At 38.0% G+C, this 18,549-nt stretch overlaps 1 protein-coding gene across 1 annotated transcript; it reads left to right on the forward strand.

Annotated features, from left to right (window-relative positions):
* Positions 1-594: 594 nt before the first annotated feature.
* LOC124594872 (40S ribosomal protein S9) lies at positions 595-13,282 on the forward strand. The gene is made up of 4 exons (XM_047133341.1): positions 595-725; positions 8,306-8,548; positions 9,725-9,911; positions 13,053-13,282. Exons 2-4 carry the CDS (start codon positions 8,326-8,328, stop codon positions 13,225-13,227), a joined length of 585 nt encoding a protein of 194 aa, XP_046989297.1. The 5' UTR covers positions 595-725; positions 8,306-8,325; the 3' UTR covers positions 13,228-13,282.
* The last annotated feature ends 5,267 nt before the right edge of the window (positions 13,283-18,549 follow it).

Consider the following 18,549-nt stretch of genomic DNA (forward strand, 5'->3'; position numbering starts at 1 on the left):
TAGAAAGAGTAAGGACAACACAAACCCAAAAGCATGTAAGTTATTTTGAAATAAAACTTTACAATGGTCTGCCAGTGTACATGAAGGAAATAATAGATGAAGTAAAATTCAAGACTGAGCTTAAAAATTACCTTTTGAGCAAAACTTTCTATAACGTAGATGAGTACTTTGGTCGTGTGTAAATTTATTGCCAAAAATTTTAATTTATATGTCTAAATTTGTACTTTTGAAAAATGCCTTGAAAGTGATATTCCATTATTATGTCTGTAGTACTTGTACTAGTATGATAACTTTGTTGTGACAATTCCTACATCATGTAAATGATTTACAGGAAGATAATGAAATGAAATGAAATGAAATTCGATCAGCGCAGCGTGTCGCCAACCGACCAAAAGCGGGCAAACAAAGTTGGCCTCCCCTTTCGAACAAACGAATGAAGCACTTCAGCGATTCGGACGTAAAGTGGTTACTGTGGAGGCTACCGTATCCTGCGCTGACTGCAAATCACAAACTAAATAATTATGTGAAATATACCGTCGTTCGATCTGGAACGATCCTCGATTTTTTACAGAATTCTTTGTAGTATGAGACTGTTATATCTTTCCTTAGATTTATTTGGTTCCCGGTTAACGTGTCTTCCGGTGTATGGTTGCTCTTTGAGTAGTCGTTGAAGCAAGTGGTCGGATGGTAGTTGGAAATTGGGGTCGTGTTTGTCTCTAAAGCTGGTTTGTATTTGTTGTAATTCTATTTTGTTTTGTTTATTTTTTGAGTTTTGACATTGTTAAATTGGTATCTCTTTCGGTAAAAGTTTAAGATAAGTGGATGTTTGTAGATTACTTTACGAACTTTCTCAATCACATGGTCTGCTGCATGATGGTAATTTTTTGATGGTCTTTCGCATGATTTAATTCTGCAGTAATATCTTTCGCGATTAATCTAGTGACGTTATTTCAATTGTAGTATTTCAGTAGGCAGTTTTGAATTTCCGCACTATTACGGTGGACAGGTGTTAATTTCGATCATGATTTCGAGACTCAATTTACATCTAATTAGTATTACGTATGTAACGTTTCATTCATCCTACCAGGGATAAATTGCCAGTGGAAACAAATATCCTCATTATATACGCAAACAATGTGAACAACTTAATGTTGGAGGTTAGCGCAGGTAGTGGCCGTAGTTAAGCTGACGGAGCATTTGCTGAAACGATTTGGGAAAGCCTAAATGAGGATGGCCGGGTATATCAAACTCCAACTACCCTTTTTGCCAGAAATCGTGATTGTAGGGAGGTGTTAAATTTGTAATTTAGCCGTAGAACTAGATTAGGTTAGGTGTCGGGACTTCAAGGCGCTTGCTTATCGTTATGGCATGGTTGATGTTACGTGTTTGTGAATACAAGAAATGGATGTACGTACACAGTTACAATATATATAACTCACTATTTCGTTAAGTTGGAGGCCAGGATAGTGTAAATAAGGTTGGGGAAATGGTTTCTTAAATTATTAATGTTATTGCTGATCTATTATTGGTGACAAATTTAAAGATTTTATGTTAATGATCCCGTTTACTTAGTTGATAGTATGATTGTTATGGATATGCACATAGCAGTACTTACTTCATTTAAAGGTTCGGGTAGTAAGACTTTCGTGGGAGAGAGTTTGGAACCTAGATTTGTTAAAACTTTATATTTTAACACGTCTGTATATTTTAAAAATGCGGATGTAACATTTGTACAAATTTAAAATAGTTCTATTGTACCTCAGCTCAGTACCTAGGTTTCCTATTGTGAAACCTATTTGTCAAAAGGGACCTAGAACTGACGTGCAAAACTGTCAGTACCACTTAAACCTGTCCGCAGTAAATTAGTTGAAAAGTTCTTAGTTCTCAAAGTAGGTGGTAACTTTCTCTGGGGTCTTGTGGCTGATTTCCAATGTGGCTTACGTGTGCACAATATCTGCTGCTGTGGAGTTTGTGCATAGCACTTGGCAAGCTGGTTGCAAGGTAGAGGTTTGTGCCTTGACCTGAAGTTTTTATATAAAGAGGTTTTGTAATTTTTTAGGAATGTTTTTTGATAAAAAAATTTTACTTCGAACAACAATAATCGTAATGTATATTTGGCATTGGGCATTATTGATCAGCTAAGGTTTTCCCTATATTTGGACACACATACACGGATGGTATATTTTGATGTAATATATCCCTTCACTGTGTGTGGTTTGGTATTGTGGAGAGACTTTATAGTTACTGCATTGTTGCAAAAAAATAGCAATAAGGCTCATTGCCAAAGTTAATAAAAGATAAAGTATAGAATTACTTATTGGGCACAGTTTGCTCACATATCACTGTCACACTATTAAGCTGATGAGAGGACCACAAATTGAGTCAGTAGTAGAGAACATCTGTTAAGTAATCTACATACTGTCATGTAGACAAGTGTTTTAAAATAAGTAACTTTTTCTTGTCAGCAGCCCATCCATGGAAGGACCAATCTTTTATTATAAATTAATAATATACTTTGGACCTTGAAGGTTCGAAATTTGAAACAAAGCTCAAGAATGTTTGCAATTAAATGTTCCTATTGCTCTGATTACCGCTAATTATAAGCATTGTTAACCTTTTGATACCTTGCCTATTTTTATTGTGGATAATTTAGACTTTTTATCTCTTATATTAAGATTGTTTATATTATTGCAAATGCACGAACTTCCTGTTACTGGGTTTGAGAATAACAAAGCAAGCAAATTGGATGGTAGGGTTGCCAGAGGTTCTGGAAATCGGGGAACTTGAAACATGCCGAGGAAATTTGGAAAAAAACCCTAAAATAACAGCATATGAAATGATTTCCTGCATGCACAGTCACTGGCTGAGTGCAGCTGATTACGTTAACCGCTTCCCATCTGCCTCGTTCCTACTGCTTGTCCCCTTCCTATCACTCCCCTCAGCTTATAGTAAGTGCTGCCACCACTTCTTGCCACTAGCGTAGCAGCTGCCAGTGAAGAGCAGAGAATGATTGGTTTGTTAAAATCTGATTCTGGGACTATAGACACAGCGGTCGGAGATGGCGGTCGTGTGTGCATGAGTTGTCTGAGTGATTGTGGGTTCGTTTAAGCAGTTGCCAACAGGCTCGTGCACATGCGCAGAGCTGAATTCGCCTATGAGCAGTGCCTTCCCGCACTTCTGGCTACTTAAAGTGTGGCTGTTTGCTGTATGAGCAGTAGTAGAAAGTAGCCAGATGCTACCTGGAAAAAATTTTCTGGTGCCACCAGGCTGCCATGTTCGTGCATGTGCAGAGCAATGTTGTTATAGTGGGGTCATTCTTCACGTGACCCATGTATATGCTAATTGCTGCTCTCTCTTCGTTAACTCCCATGTGAAATGAAAACAAGACAGATTTCTGTGGCTGGGAGCCATCAATGAATTAATGTAGATTCCTATAATCACTCAAAACTAAAATAAGTTAGTAGTTTGTTTTCTGATTTTATTTCCACATTATCATCAATCGACCATTGTCATAATTGAGTTGTTGTTGGGTTTTTTTTTTTTCCCCCCCCGGTTTGGTAGATAAATTTGCTTCCATTAACTTTTCTGCCGAGGCAGTGAATTTATTTGAAACGAGGTCTCATTCCACACTTGTCTAGTTCAAACTTTGTTCAATTTCAAGTGCACATTTTCATTTTTGGGCATTAATTACATTATACCATAATAAAGAACCAAACATGAGATAATACAGAACTGGTCTCCAAGAAAATTGGTATCACAAAAGACCACATAGAAAAGGCGAATATCAGGTGCTTCAGTGTTATTCTGGACATAGAAATGTGCACTTCAAGCTGAATTACGCATTTTAGTATGATTTATGAAATTTCAATGCTGTTAGTAGTATCTGATGTCCTGTTTCTTTTGACACTAAGATTTCTTAATGCTGTATACGTATGAACATATGTAAATATTCACTTGAAGCTGACTAAGCAGGCACATTTTGCCAGTATTTTGAATTAAATATTTTGTTTCAAATATATTGTCAACTGTAACAGAATTTCACAAATCTGCCTTCTGTGAAAGTGTTTTCCAGTCACAAGGCACTTGTCTAGTGCTTCCTCTATACTTGATATTATTTCTTAATTTTTGTAATTGTAGACAGACAACATACTGTGTTTTATCATTCTAACTCCTCACATGGCTTTATATTTATTCATAGAGTAGAATATAAACTGTCAGTTGTAAAGTTTCTTTGCCTCAGACAACTGTTAATTTTTTACACATTTTGAATTAGTCATGAAATAATTTGTTCTCTCTTTCTGGGTAAGCTACACAAGGAACTGTGTTTTTATTTTTGCACGAGATTTGTCTGCCTTCTTAATAGCATTTTTGCAATGCTGTGTAGATGTAAACCTGATTTGAAAGGCTACAAAACAATAGTACGAACAAAAAAACTGTTAAGTCGCCACATAGCAAAATGTTGGGTATTTTGAGCTGTAGTCTAGTTTTTAAATGGATATTACGCCAGGAACTGCTTCCTTATTTGCATTCCTTATCTGGGTAGAGTATGATAAAACAATTGCTACAGGTACAACACCAGGCCAGGTGATGCCCCACCAAGCACAAAATTCCAAACAAATGCGATGAAAAGTGTATGAGCAGAGGAAACAGCAAGCACAGGCTGCCCACGTCATCGTAGATGTGCATGCACAGTATGGCATGTTTTCTAGCACTCTCTGGCAACTGCTCAAATGAATTTTGTGTGAATGTGTGTATGACCTCGTTTTCTGACAGAAGCTGTGGTTACAAATTTAGTTGAGTGGCTTTCTACATTCCTGTCTGTGGCTCAGCAATCATCTTTACGGTGAAATGCTACCTATCCTCATCATTATTGATTCTCAGAGTATTTGAAAAAGTTACCTGTGCGTGGATTGATCACCATGGTCTCATTTCATCAATATGCTGCCTGTGGCTTGTGAATTGCTCTCCATACTAGAGGATTTCCATGACTAGCAAAAAACTGGAAGCCATTTCTGCAGGTATCTGATGGGTCGGGGTGTGCCAATTTGAAGCCATTTCAGTTACCACTATTGTGCATGCCCTGCCTGTCAGATCTGGTCTCATCGATCTGCCCACAGGCTGGGCGCCTTTGTGGCTTAATGCAGTGGATTTTCATGGTTTGTCAATGGACCCAGGACTGTGGTGCTAGTCAGCAGGCCAGAGGCCATGGGTGATGGCTTTCAGTAATTGACTGTCTTACCGCACATGTAGTGTACAGTGTGGCATTTCATAGACATTTTATTTGTTGTAGTACATTTTGGCATTTCAGAAGTAATTTATGTGTTAGAAATCATGGAAGATGATAATATGAAAACTGTTGCTAGCAGTTTGTACGCTATGTACACCTATATTTCTCGAAAGAAAATTTGCACAATACCTGTAAAATAATAGGTATAACACATTCGGTAATTACTGACAATAACAAACAGTAAAACCAACATTTTATTGGTGGTCACCTATGTTTACACAATTCTTCCCTGCCTTCTCACTTCTTGAAGATGCCTACTTCTTCCTGAAATTTGTGAAGGTATTTTAAATTAATCTTGAGACTCCAAGGAAATGCATATTTTTGTGTTGAAATGTCTTTTGTTTTATTGAAATAAAATATCAGTGATCTTAATGAAGCGCGCGCACACACAAATTGGCTTGCTTTCTCCATCTAAAAACAGTTCATACACAAGATGTTATTGGTACTTAAAGATTTTTGCTTACACCAGGAAACACCATCTGCTTGAAAGTTTTTTAGATGTTTTCTTGTTTGCACTATTGTTTCGTGTACTGTAGGTGCAAAGTGGATTTTCAACTTTAACTTACCCTTAGGATCTAAAAATTTGTTGTGGAAATATGCTAAAACTTGTCTGGGAATCAGGGAATTTCAACTGGAAAACTTGTGGCCATCCCAAATGGTGGAAGTAAATGCTGTGGTAAGGTTAGAGCATTAGCTGATGTCTGTGTATGCAACACACCTGTATTTATAGCACTTTTATCAGTTAAACTAACATTACAAGGTTATTCATGAAACCTCAACTAGGTAAAAAAAGTCAGGTACTATGTTGTTGCCTATTTTATGCATATGATGATCATAATCTGCAAAAAATGCAAGATCTAAGTAACTTAGTATAGGGAAAATTATTTGCTGCTAGTGAATCTTGGTGCAGTGATAAGTAATGGGTGTTCTGAATACACTGGTTGCACTTTGCCTTTCATTCCCCAGGTACTGGGATTACTCCCACTTGGTAGCTTGATTCATCTTTTTGTTGGTGTTAAATCTTGGTTGTACATTATCAAATGCTTTTTCTAAGTTAAGTAAGGCTGTGAAAAATTCTGTAATAGTTTATTTGTTACTGTGTTTACATGAAGTGTATGTGCATGTTATGAGACATGTTTTGTTTAGTAGGGGAAGTAAAAAGATAGATTGCCTCATTACTGGGCAAGAGACTGAGCAGAATGTCAGAATCTCTAATCATTATGAGGCTAGAAAAAAAATTCAGAGTTTAATCCCAGTCAGGCTCTCTACTGGACTGATTCATGGCTCTGGAACAAAGTGGAAGAGGCCATTCAGTAGAGCTGTGTAAAGTGTGGCTGTCTGCATTCAGGCAACACTGCACCCCATCTGCCCACCTCTTCCAATGGAATCTGTTATTTCATTCAAGTTGTACTTCAGTCAATGTGGGTTGTTTGTGATTCACTTTTCCACTGCCATAAATTTCTGAAATTGGTACCATCCAGCTTGTTTATGGAAACCATGCTAGTGGTGCTGTGTAACTGCTTGTTGTGGCAGGTGAAAACTGTAAGTTAGAAGCATCATTGCTTCTTCACCTCCAAAGAGCTTCCACTGCTGTTAGTGGGATGCACTGAGATATTCATTAATTTTGCTCTGATACCATCACATATGGCACATTTTCTATGAGATACTTGGGGCAACTGCGAGGAATTAAGTATCTTTATAATAGAAGGAAACATTCCACGTGGGAAAAATTATATATAAAAACAAAGATGAGGTGACTTACCGAACGAAAGCGCTGGCAGGTCGATAGACACACAAACATACACACACATACAGACATATTTAAAGTAAATATGTCTGCTCGTGTCTGTATGTTTGGATGGATATGTGTGTGTGTGCGAGTGTATACCTGTCCTTTTTTCCCCCTAAGGTAAGTCTTTCCGCTCCCGGGATTGGAATGACTCCTTACCCTCTCCCTTAAAACCCACTTCCTTTCGTCTTCCCCCCTCCTTCCCTCTTTCCTGGTGAGGCAACAGTTTGTTGCGAAAGCTTGAATTTTGTGTGTATGTTTGTGTTTGTGTTTCTATCGACCTGCCAGCGCTTTTGTTCCGTAAGTCACCTCATCTTTGTTTTTATATATAATTTTAATATATAGAATTAAGTATCTTATTTTGGTTACATGTGAGGAAAGGCTGTTATCGGAATAGGGAGTCATAAAGCTTGCTTTTTTGTAATAACCATTTCAAGACATCTCTGGACATTTTTAATGATATTTTAGTTAGAAAAATGTGTGTGTGTGTGTGTGTGTGTGTGTGTGTGTGTTGCATACAATGAGTAATAAAAAAGGTTTCCAGATTGCCTCATTACTGGGCAAGAGACTGGTTTGTATGTCAGAATCTCTAATCATTATGAGGCTAGAAAAAATTCAGAGTTTAATCCCAGTCAGGCTCTCCATGCCAGACTGATTCATGGCTCTGAAACAAGAGTTTTGTAATTGTTGTGTGTGGATGAATAAACAATGTTGAAATTAATATTAAGCTCTAGTGACTGGTTTTTAAGGTGTAACATCAGAATGAGGAAATTTAGTTAGTTCTCCTTCAGTGCTTCCAACACTTCATCTCGGACCATTCTTGTATCTTCTCTGCTCCACTCACAGCTGAAAGAGCTGCATGTCTTAGTGAAGCACCAGACATACTCGTGAGAAAGAATCTTTGTGACCTGTTGCTGCCAGTATTTGCTGTGAGACCTGATTGATTTCGTGTCAGTGTTTTTATAATTCCTTTCCCTAAATATTCTGCTTATTGCAAATTGAGTTTACCTTACTATATACTTTTTGTTTGATCTGTTTTTGTTATTTGTGAGTTTTTATCCCAGACTTACCTAGCTGAGTTTCTCAGTTTCTTCTAATTTGTCAAATTTTCAGTCTTGCCTGTTGCTCATATTTAACATTGAAATAAATGTACATATACAGATTGTATTTTATATTTGCCATCAGATTATTCAGAAAAGTGAACTGTTATAAAATTACCTTTTTTTTAGGTGAAGGCTAGTAACTGAATATGGTTAACGGCCGCATACCGTCGGTCTTTAGTAAGACCTATGTCACACCAAGGCGTCCATATGAAAAGGCTCGTCTTGATCAAGAATTAAAGATCATTGGTGAATACGGCCTGCGAAACAAGCGGGAAGTGTGGCGTGTGAAGTACACATTGGCCAAAATACGGAAGGCTGCAAGAGAACTGCTGACGTTGGAGGAGAAAGACCCTCGTCGCTTATTTGAGGGTTAGTATCGTTAATTTTTATCTGTTCATGGAATGCTTGTGTGTGTTTGTGTTAATAGTGAGCTGCACAAAGTAAGAGAAAGGCAAGCAGTTACCTATAGAGGATATATGTGAAGTGCACAGAACATCTAACAGTAAAGTTAAAACTAGTTTTTAAGCTCTTGCTATTTTTCTAGTAAGAGTACTAGCCCACGTGGGACTGTGTGAAGAGAAAGTACAGTCTGGATGGTGAAGGAGTGATACACACAAGAGAGAAGGCTATGTGTATAGTGAGGCGGTGGAAAAAAGTTAGTGGATGTTGAGGCCAGGGGAGTGGTAGAGTACAGGATATGCTGGTGACTGAATTTGCACCTGCATAGTGCACAGAAACTTGGCGGCAGTCTCTAAATGACATATGTAGTGAAGCTGTTAACGTAGTATTGTTGGGTGCAGTGTTACGCAAGTGGGGTGGTATCATAACTGACCAGCTGTCCATGTGCGTGAATGTTCACCGCCAGGCTGTGGCGAACAAGAACTTTTGACCATCTAGTTGCCGAACATATTGCCATGCCAGTGACTTAAACAGCTGCTAGGTTACATGGGTTGTTTGGACACTCCCTTCCAGCACAGGCAGATCGGGATTCTTTTCAGCATACCCTGTGCTCTTGCAGTCCCCCTAGCCTAAACCTCTGCTGACTTCTCTTTCATTACCTCACCTTAAATTTTCCTTTCTCTACTCTGTGCACAAGACTCTTCCCCCATCCAGATCATGTACTGGTTTTGCTGCTATCGTGAGCATGGATGGATGTGTGGGGGGGAGAGGTGTTTGTGAGCTAGTATTCATTTTCTGTGTGTGTTTCCGAGGATCATACACAAATCCTTTTTAGGTAAGCAGTTGCCTTTTCCTTAAAAACATTTTGTCATTGTAAAATGAAGTCTCATTTTATTGCATTGAACCAGTTGCATCAGAACTTAAGGTCTTCAGGTAATGATTAAAGTATTCCAAGGAAATACATGTATTTTTGTGTGCACACTACATAAGTATTGTTACAGGTAATTCTCCTCTGATAGCAGGAGCAAATACAGGGGGAAAATGTCATGTGTTTCATATTTGTGATTATACTTGGGTAATTTTGTGTATTTTTTGTCATTCATCATTATTGACTTTTAACAATCAGTTTTTGCTGCTGATTTGCAGGTAATGCCTTGTTGAGGAGGTTGGTACGAATTGGAGTATTGGATGAAGGTCGTATGAAGCTTGATTATGTTTTGGGTTTGAAGATTGAAGACTTCTTGGAGAGAAGATTACAGACCCAGGTTTTCAAACTGGGTCTTGCTAAATCAATCCATCATGCAAGAGTTCTCATTCGGCAGAGGCATATTCGGTATGTTGGAGAACAGTTTATGATAATTGCAACATTCTATGTAATATTACTGGAAGACAGATTTTTATTGTTACTTTCTGTTTTACCTAGGTTAATACATGTCAGTGTTTTCGTGCAGGCCACTTGAAAAATGAAGTATTCATTTTTCAACGTCTGCTAAGACTCTTTTGCAGTGCCCATACCTGTGAAGTACTGTTGAAATGTTTTGAGCTAGGGCGCCAGTGAATTGAGGAAGATATGGAGTGGTAAAAATCTTTAGTGTACTATGGTCTTTTTGTTTGTCCTCCATTTTTGTGCCTAAGTTAGTCTACTGGTCAATAATATTAATGCAGTTAGTTATACTTTTTGACAACGTAGTTTCCTTGTAAATAACAAATGCAAATTAGTTTATCTGATAATTCATTATAAATTCTTGTACCGTAAGTTACACGATGCCCTTGAAGGTGAGTAGGTGTTAAGGTGCAGATAGGGTGGGGAAACAATTGTTCCAACCCATTGTTATCAATATGAGTGTAAGTATTTCTGTAGTGAAGATTAAAATTTTGAATTGGAAGATGTGTAGTTCTTTAGGAGCTGCATAGTATAAACATAGCAAACTAAACAGTGGTAATGCATTGTGTGCAATAAGTCCTCTAGCTCGCCGTTCTCAATTTCACTGTCCTGTGTGAGGCAGTGCGTTCTGCTTTTTGTTTCTACCCTTTCTTTGTAGTCCATTTTGTATGCTGATCTGAGGAAACATGTTGACAGTGATTGTCTTATGTTTGCCCATAAATAATGATTTTATACTAAAGTGTGACACTAGTAGGTCTACAACGCATTGTTTTTGTGCCATCATTAAAATCTGTGCCCATTGAAGTTAGAAAGCAGTTACAGTAAGGTAGTGAAAAAGTGCAATAAAATGGTAAAAAGTTAAATGAGAAGTGAAATAGAAGAAGAAAATATGGAGATTTTGACACTTACCAGGTGCCAGCTATTCATGTCCTTGCTTTTGTGGTATTTTCCTCATAATGTATGCTTGTAATAATTTCTGAAATCCCTAATATGTCAAATCTGGTAAGGTACTGGGACTGCTTTGCCCCTAGACACTGCAATCTGCAGACACGGTTTCAAGGTTTGAAAGCCCAAGTCAAGCATCAAAGGTGTAAATAACTTCATTGAGTTAAAATATGCCAACATATGAGCCTAATGTAAGGTCAAATGTGCTTTCGACATTACAAGTTGCATGATGATATTTTTCATACAGACACAGAAAACATCAATTAAAAATGTATCTACTACATCGAATGAAAGCAGTTTTCTTGTATGCCCAAGGTGACTTCGAATTAAGGAAAAAAGCTTGTTAGCATTTTGAAAACTTTGTTCCAGCAATTTGTGTGCTAACCATGTACAGTGCGACATTTTTGTAAATGTGTGTGCCAAAAATGGGGATGTAAGGTTGGATGTACTATAATAGCAACTTTATGAGAAGCATTTTCTTGTTTTTCAATCAAATATGAAGAAGTTTGAAGGCCCCTGGCAGTGTTTTAACTATCATATAGAAATAAGTAAAATGTTTGCTGTAATAATAAAAATTAGTAAACAGCCAAATAACATTGGAAATTCAGTAAAAGTTCATGCAAAAAGTCTTTTCATAATGTTGTCTTTCAAATGTAATATGAACAAAACAATGACTAGTGTTGAAAAAATGTAAATAGAAAAATGAGTGGGATAAGATCCACCAGCTCGTGCTCAGGGTCACAATGCACCGGTACACCACTGACATGTAAAATATCTCTTTAGATTTTTCTGAAATCTCAAAGGTATTACGCCTTACTGCTTGTGCATTGTTTTCCTAATGCACTATTAAGTGTGCAGTAAATCCATGATCCAAACATTGTGGCCTCCCCATGATACATGGTCCCAGAAATTGTTGCATCTTCTGAAAGTCCAAAGTCTTTCACGGAATTTTTTTTAAGCTCTGTTTGGGCTCCCATTGGCATCAGTACCACACTCGGAGTAAGACTCTACTTTAATGGTGTATTTAGACTTCAGAGAATTCAAATGTATCCTTTGATGGTGTTGAGTGGATTGGCAGGCCTAGACAATGAGGGCCAGGTCTGATTGTCAAAATCTAAGTTTGTATGCAAGATTTTTTACCTTCCTGCTGCTTTTGTCATATAGAAGTAACAATCATAGACATGTAATTCCTCTGTGTTTATTCCATACTGTGGGAATAGTTAAATTAAAACTGATAATTTTAGCTTCACTCAGCTTCTGTGGAATTGTTCCATGCAGATGTAGAGCAAATGAGTTGTTCTAATCTCTGAACTTTGTGCTGAAACAAGCAAATGAGGATTTCTGCACAAATTCTTTTGTCAATGTCCTTTACTTAAAAGTTCCATTTATCTGGGCCATTCACACACCTTTCGAAAATGGCTTTGATGAAATAATACTGCTCACAAATGTAAGAACCTACCTGTCTCAGCTGTCGTTTTCAGTGGTGGTTATAGAACTTAAGCTTTGAAGTCGTTCTCCCCCTCTACCTTACCATCCTACAAACAAGAAGGGTTGCAACATACTGTACAAGTTACATTATGCAACCATAGATTTTGCAACCAATAGTAATTAGCCTGAAGTAGTTTGGGATGAGTGGTAGCTGGGCAGAGAAGACCGTATATTAGGGATTAAACTTTTATTTCCGTGTTAAGGAGTGCCAAATTAGTAAAGAACACCACTTGGTTGGTTTCCAAACCCCAGAACTCTTGTATACCCTTGTAATCAGTAAGTGAATAAAGGCAACAGTGTTGAAAAGTTTTTTATCCAAAACCACTTTTTAACACTTCTGAAATGTTTCTAGGCTAGGAAGTTGTAAATTCTACACTGAATGTTATAAACTTGTTTCTTTAAATATATAATGTTGGGTATGAGGAAGCATTATTATTGCCAATTTTATGGCAATTGTATTAGTGTGTTTAGGGGGTCATTCTTCACTTCAGAAGAAACCTCTCATATTTCAGAGAATATTGCTTGCTAAGTGTTGCCAATTCAGTCTCAAATGCCATAAAAGAATTTAGTAGCTTTGACAACTCATTTCAATTTACTAACTCTTCTCTAGCCATAAAGAATATTTTTACTTATATGCTTCTCATTTTCTTCTTTCAGTGTTCGGAAACAGGTTGTCAATATTCCGAGCTTTATTGTTCGGCTGGACTCTCAGAAGCACATAGATTTCTCATTGAAGTCTCCCTTCGGAGGTGGACGTCCAGGCCGTGTCAAGAGGAAGAATCTGAGGAAGGCCACTTCAGGTGGTGGAGCAGCAGATGAAGAAGAAGATTAAGTGTTGTTAATTTGGAAAATATGAAGCATCAATAAAGTACTAATGAATATTGTAATGACTGATGTTGCCTGTGATTTTTGTCTGATCTTGTTCCACAAATCCTAATGACAAGCAATTTTTTCTAACCTGTTGCAAAATATGTATAACACTACAATATTAGTTCATATGCTGTAATGTAGATGGACAGATAAAAAAATCTACTCACAAAGTGGCAGCAGGGAAGAAACATGCAAAAGGACTTAGCTTTCACAAGCTTCTGGAGCCAGTGGCTCCTGGCAGAAGTTAAAGGGAAAGGAAGAGGGGTGCCTTTCCTGAACTGTATCCAGGGAGTATATGATGTGCGAGATCCGGGAAAAATCTGGGAGTTATTTAAAGTTCCAGGAATTTTTCATTTAGTTTTCTGTTAAATTTTTGTGATTTGACTGGTAAGAACCAATACTCTAACAAAGGATATTACTATATCCTGCTATTGCAGAATAGTACTTCAACAATAAAACATGAGAGAAAAAACTAAACATAAATTGCCAAGGAAATTAGCCATATACAATGACAGTGCTCATGCAAGCATCTGCCAACAGCAAAATGTCGTGGGCAATGCTTCATAACAATAAAAAGGCCTCCGATGAGCAAGAAGTCACAACTGTTTACATTAGATTCATTTTAGCAGTTACGAGTGGGCTCATGTGCATGTGAAATTTAATCGTGTTTTAGTGGATTCTCCTGCTTCTGGCTACAGGAATGTGGCTGTGCTAGATGCTACTGGGAAAAGGGGGTGCCAAATTCATATTCTTGAAGGGGAAACTTGTTTCAAAAGTGGCTAGCATCCGGTGCATGTTGGTCTATCGATTCTTTGTATGATTTTGAAAACGCATCCCTGTTGGTTTTTGAACACATTCATTTTAAGTTTTCTGAATGAATAAGTTGAGTTTTGACTGTGTGCATAGTGTACGTGATGTTTGTCAGGAGAATCCTGGTTGCATCTAGAAATAAAACTTCCCTCAGACAAAAGTTGACTGCACTATATGAACTGAGCAGAGTGAAGCTGAACGAATGAATGCCAATTGCTGTCTGATTATGTGGTTGATGGGTTTGTGAATGATCAGTGTTCTAATTACTTGCGAAATCCATAGATTCAGACTACCAGAATTGAAAACGACTAACAGGAGTAATAGATGAGGAGGATTATGTATTATCTTCTCAGTGTATCCAAGAAAATAATTTGACAGAAAATTTTTGGTCAGATTGCTACACTAGTGAGGACCAGTTGTACAGTCCCCAGCTAACAGCCACTTAAGTTTTATTCTGGAAGTAATGTGAAAAGTGTTATAGGAACATGTGGGATAACTAAACCTGTGATTATGGCAGGGTTGTTGAAGTTTATTGGCGAACAAATTTTGACAGTGGCAGGAATAGCTACAGAATTGATGACATTGTTAGAACGAGAAAGGAGAAGATACGGGGACATCAAACAAATTATAGAATAATAGGATTTCAAATTCATATAAAAATTTCGTAATACTACTTCTCGATCTTATGCTTGAAAAACTGGTGTGTATGAATGAAATGTGTAACACTTTCCTAACAGAGCTTTTTGCTTGTAGTAGGCCTAATAGGAATTTGATATTGGTACTTTGTGAATTATATTCTTTTGTGTTACAAAAATTAAAGAAAACTGGCATTCTACGGATTGGAGCATGGAATGTCAGATCGCTTAATCGAGCAGGTAGGTTAGAAAATTTAAAAAGTGAAATGGTTAGGTTAAAGTTAGATATAGTGGGATTTAGTGAAGTTTGATGGCAGGAGGAAAAAGACTTTTGGTCAGGTGAATACAGGGCTATAAATACAAAATCAAATAGGGGTAATGCAGGAGTCTGTTTAATAATGAATAAAAAAATGAGTGCGGGTAAGCTACTACAAACAGCATAGTGAACGCCTTATTGTGGCCAAGATGGATACGAAGCCCATGCCTACTACAGTAGTAAATATTTATATGCCAACTAGCCCTGCAGATGACGAAGAAATGTACGAGATAAAAGAAATTATTCAGATAGTGAAGGGAGACGAAAATTTAAGTCATGGGTGACTGGAATTCGTGAGTAGGAAAAGGGAGAGAAGGAAACAGTAGGTGAATATGGATTGGGGCTAAGAAATGAAAGAGGAAGCTGCCTGGTAGAATTTTGCACAGAGCACAACTTAATCATGGCTAACACTTTGTTCAGGAATCATAAAAGAAGGCTGCATACATGGAAGAAGCCTGGAGATACTGACAGGTTTCAGATAGATTACATAATGGTAAGACAGAGATTTAGGAACCAGGTTTTAAATTATAAGACATTTCCAGGGTGGGTGTGGACTCTGACCACAATCTGTTATGAACTGTAGATTAAAACTAAAGAAACTGCAAAAAGGTGGGAATTTAAGGAGATGGGACCTGGATAAACTGACTAAACCAGAGGTTGTAGAGTTTCAGGGAGATCATAAGGGAATCGTTGACAGGAATGGGGGAAACAAAGTAGAAGAAGAATGGGTAGCTTTGAGAGACGTAGTGAAGGCAGCAGAGGATCTAGCAGGTAAAAAGACGAGAGCTAATAGAAATCCTTGGGTAACAGAAGAAATATTGAATTTAATTGATGAAAGGAGAAAATATAAAAATGCAGTAAATCAAGCAGGCAAAAAGGAATACAGACGTCTCAAAAATGAGATCGACAGAAAGTGCAAAATGGCTAAGTAGGGATGGCTAGAGGAGAAATGTAAGGATGTAGAGGCTTATCTCACTAGGAGTAAGATAGGTTAGTATGAGCAGTTGCCAGCGGGCTCGTGCGCATGCGCAGAGCTCAATTCGCGTATGAGCAGTGCCTTCCTCCCGCTTCTGGCTACTTGAAGCGTGGCCGGTTTTCCGTATGACAGTAGCAGCAAGTAGCCGGGTGCTACCCGGAAAAATTTTTCCGGCGAACCCAAGCTGCCAGTTCTGCGCATGCGCAGAGCAAGCTGAGTAAGTTTATTTGAAACGAAGTGTTTCTTTCCGCTTTATTGGCTACTTTCAACTTCGTTCAATTTCAAGTGCAAATTTTCATTTTCTGGGACGAATGACATTATACCATAATAAAGAACCAAACATGAAAATACAGTACTGGACCAAGAAAATTGGTATCACGAAAACCACATGAAAAGCTGAATATCATGTACTTCATAGTGCATCTGGACATAGAAATGTGCAATTAGAGCGGAATGAAGCATTTTAGTATGGTTCATGAAATTCCGATGCTGCTGGAATAGTCTCTGATGTTCTGTTCCTTTTATGACACTGAAAGATCCCTTAATACTACAAACGTAAACATTTACTTGAAGCTGACTAAGTAGGCAAATTTGGTCAGTAGTTTTGAATTAAATATTTTGTTTCAAATATAATGACAGCTGTAGCAGAATTTTACAAGTCTGCCTTCTGCGAAAGTGTTTTTCGATCACAAGGCACTTGTCTAGTACTTCCTCTAGGCCTGAAGCTATTTCTTAATTGGTGTTTACGTCTTAAATTTATAGAATGCCATTCTATGCTAAATTGTAGAGTGGCAGCATACCATGTTTTGTCGTTTTAACTCCCCAAATGGCTTCATATTTATTCGTAGAGTGGAATATAAACTGTCAGTTCTACAGTTTCTTTGCCTCGCAGACAACCTTGTTAATTTTTTTCACATTTTGAAATAGTCATGAAATTTATTGTCCTTTATTCCGGTGCAAGCTACACAAGAAACTGTTTCATTCTTTTTTGCAAGAAATTTGTGTTCCATCCTACTAGCTTTTTGCAGTGCTCTGTAGATGTAAACCTGTTGTAAATGCTACATAACAATATTGCAGAGTACGAATTAGAAAAAAAAATAAAAATCTGTCAGTCACCCCATAGCAAAACGTTATGGTACTTCGAGCTGTGGAGTCTAATTTTGAAATTATATTTTGCCAAGAACTGCTTCGTTATTTGCATCCTTTATCTGGGCGGGATATGATACAACAATTGCTCCAAGCACAACTCTGTATGTCCGCTCAACAACATGCCGCAGGGTTGCGAGATGCCTCACCACGAGAAATGCGACGGAAAGCGTATGAGCAGAGCAAGCACCAAGCACGGGCTGCCTACGTCATCGTAGCTACGCATGCGCAGTACAGCCTGTTGGCTGGCGCTGTCTGGTAGCTGCTCAAACGAACCTATAGATACTGCGCACAGGAAAATTAGAGAGACCTTTGGAGAAAAGAGAACCACTTGTATGAATATCAAGAGCTCAGATGGAAACCCAGTTCTAAGCAAAGTACGGAAAGCAGAAAGGTGGAAGGAGTATATAGAGGGTCTACACAAGGGCGATGTACTTGAGGACAATATTATGGGAATGGAAGAGGATGTAGATGAAGATGAAATGGGAGATACGATACCGCGTGAAGAGTTTGACAGAGCACTGAAAGACCTGAGTTGAAACAAGGCCCCGGGAGTAGACAACGTTCCATTAGAGCTACTGACGGCCTTGGGAGAGCTAGTCCTGACAAAACTCTTACCATCTGGTGAGCAAGATGTATGAGACAGGCGAAATACCCTCAGACTTCAAGAAGAATATAATAATTCCAATCCCAAAGAAAGCAGGTGCTGACAGATGTGAAAATTGCCGAACAATCAGTTTAATAAGTCACAGATGCAAAATACTAACACGAATTCTTTACAGGTGAATGGAAAAACTGGTAGAAGCCGACCTCGGGGAATATCAGTTTGGATTCCGTAGAAATGTTAGAACACGTGAGGCAGTACTGACCCTACGACTTATCTTAGAAGATAGATTAAGGAAAGGCAACCTACGTTTCTAGCATTTGTAGACTTAGAGAAAGCTTTTGACAATGTTGACTGGAATACTCTCTTTCAAATTCTGAAGGTGGCAGGGGTAAAAGGCTAGCGAAAGGCTGTTTACAATTTGTACAGAAACCAGATGGCAGTTATAAGAGTGGAGGGGTATGAAAGGGAAGCAGTGGTTGGGAAGGGAGTGAGACAGGGTTGTAGCCTATCCCCAATGTTATTCAATCTGTATATTGAGCAAGCAATAAAAGAAACAAAAGAAAAGTTCGGAGTAGGAATTAAAATCCATGGCAAAGAAATAAAAACTTTGAGGTTCACTGATGACATTGTAATTCTGTCAGAGACAGCAAAGGATTTAGAAGAGCAGTAGAATGGAATTGATAGTGCCTTGAAAGGAGGATATAAGATGAACATCAACAAAAGCCAAACGAGGATAATGAAATGTAGTCGGATTAAGTCGGGTGATGCTGAGGGAATTAGATTAGGAAATGAGA

The sequence above is a fragment of the Schistocerca americana genome, chromosome 2, assembly GCF_021461395.2.
Source record: "Schistocerca americana isolate TAMUIC-IGC-003095 chromosome 2, iqSchAmer2.1, whole genome shotgun sequence".
Lineage (NCBI taxonomy): Eukaryota > Metazoa > Arthropoda > Insecta > Orthoptera > Acrididae > Schistocerca > Schistocerca americana.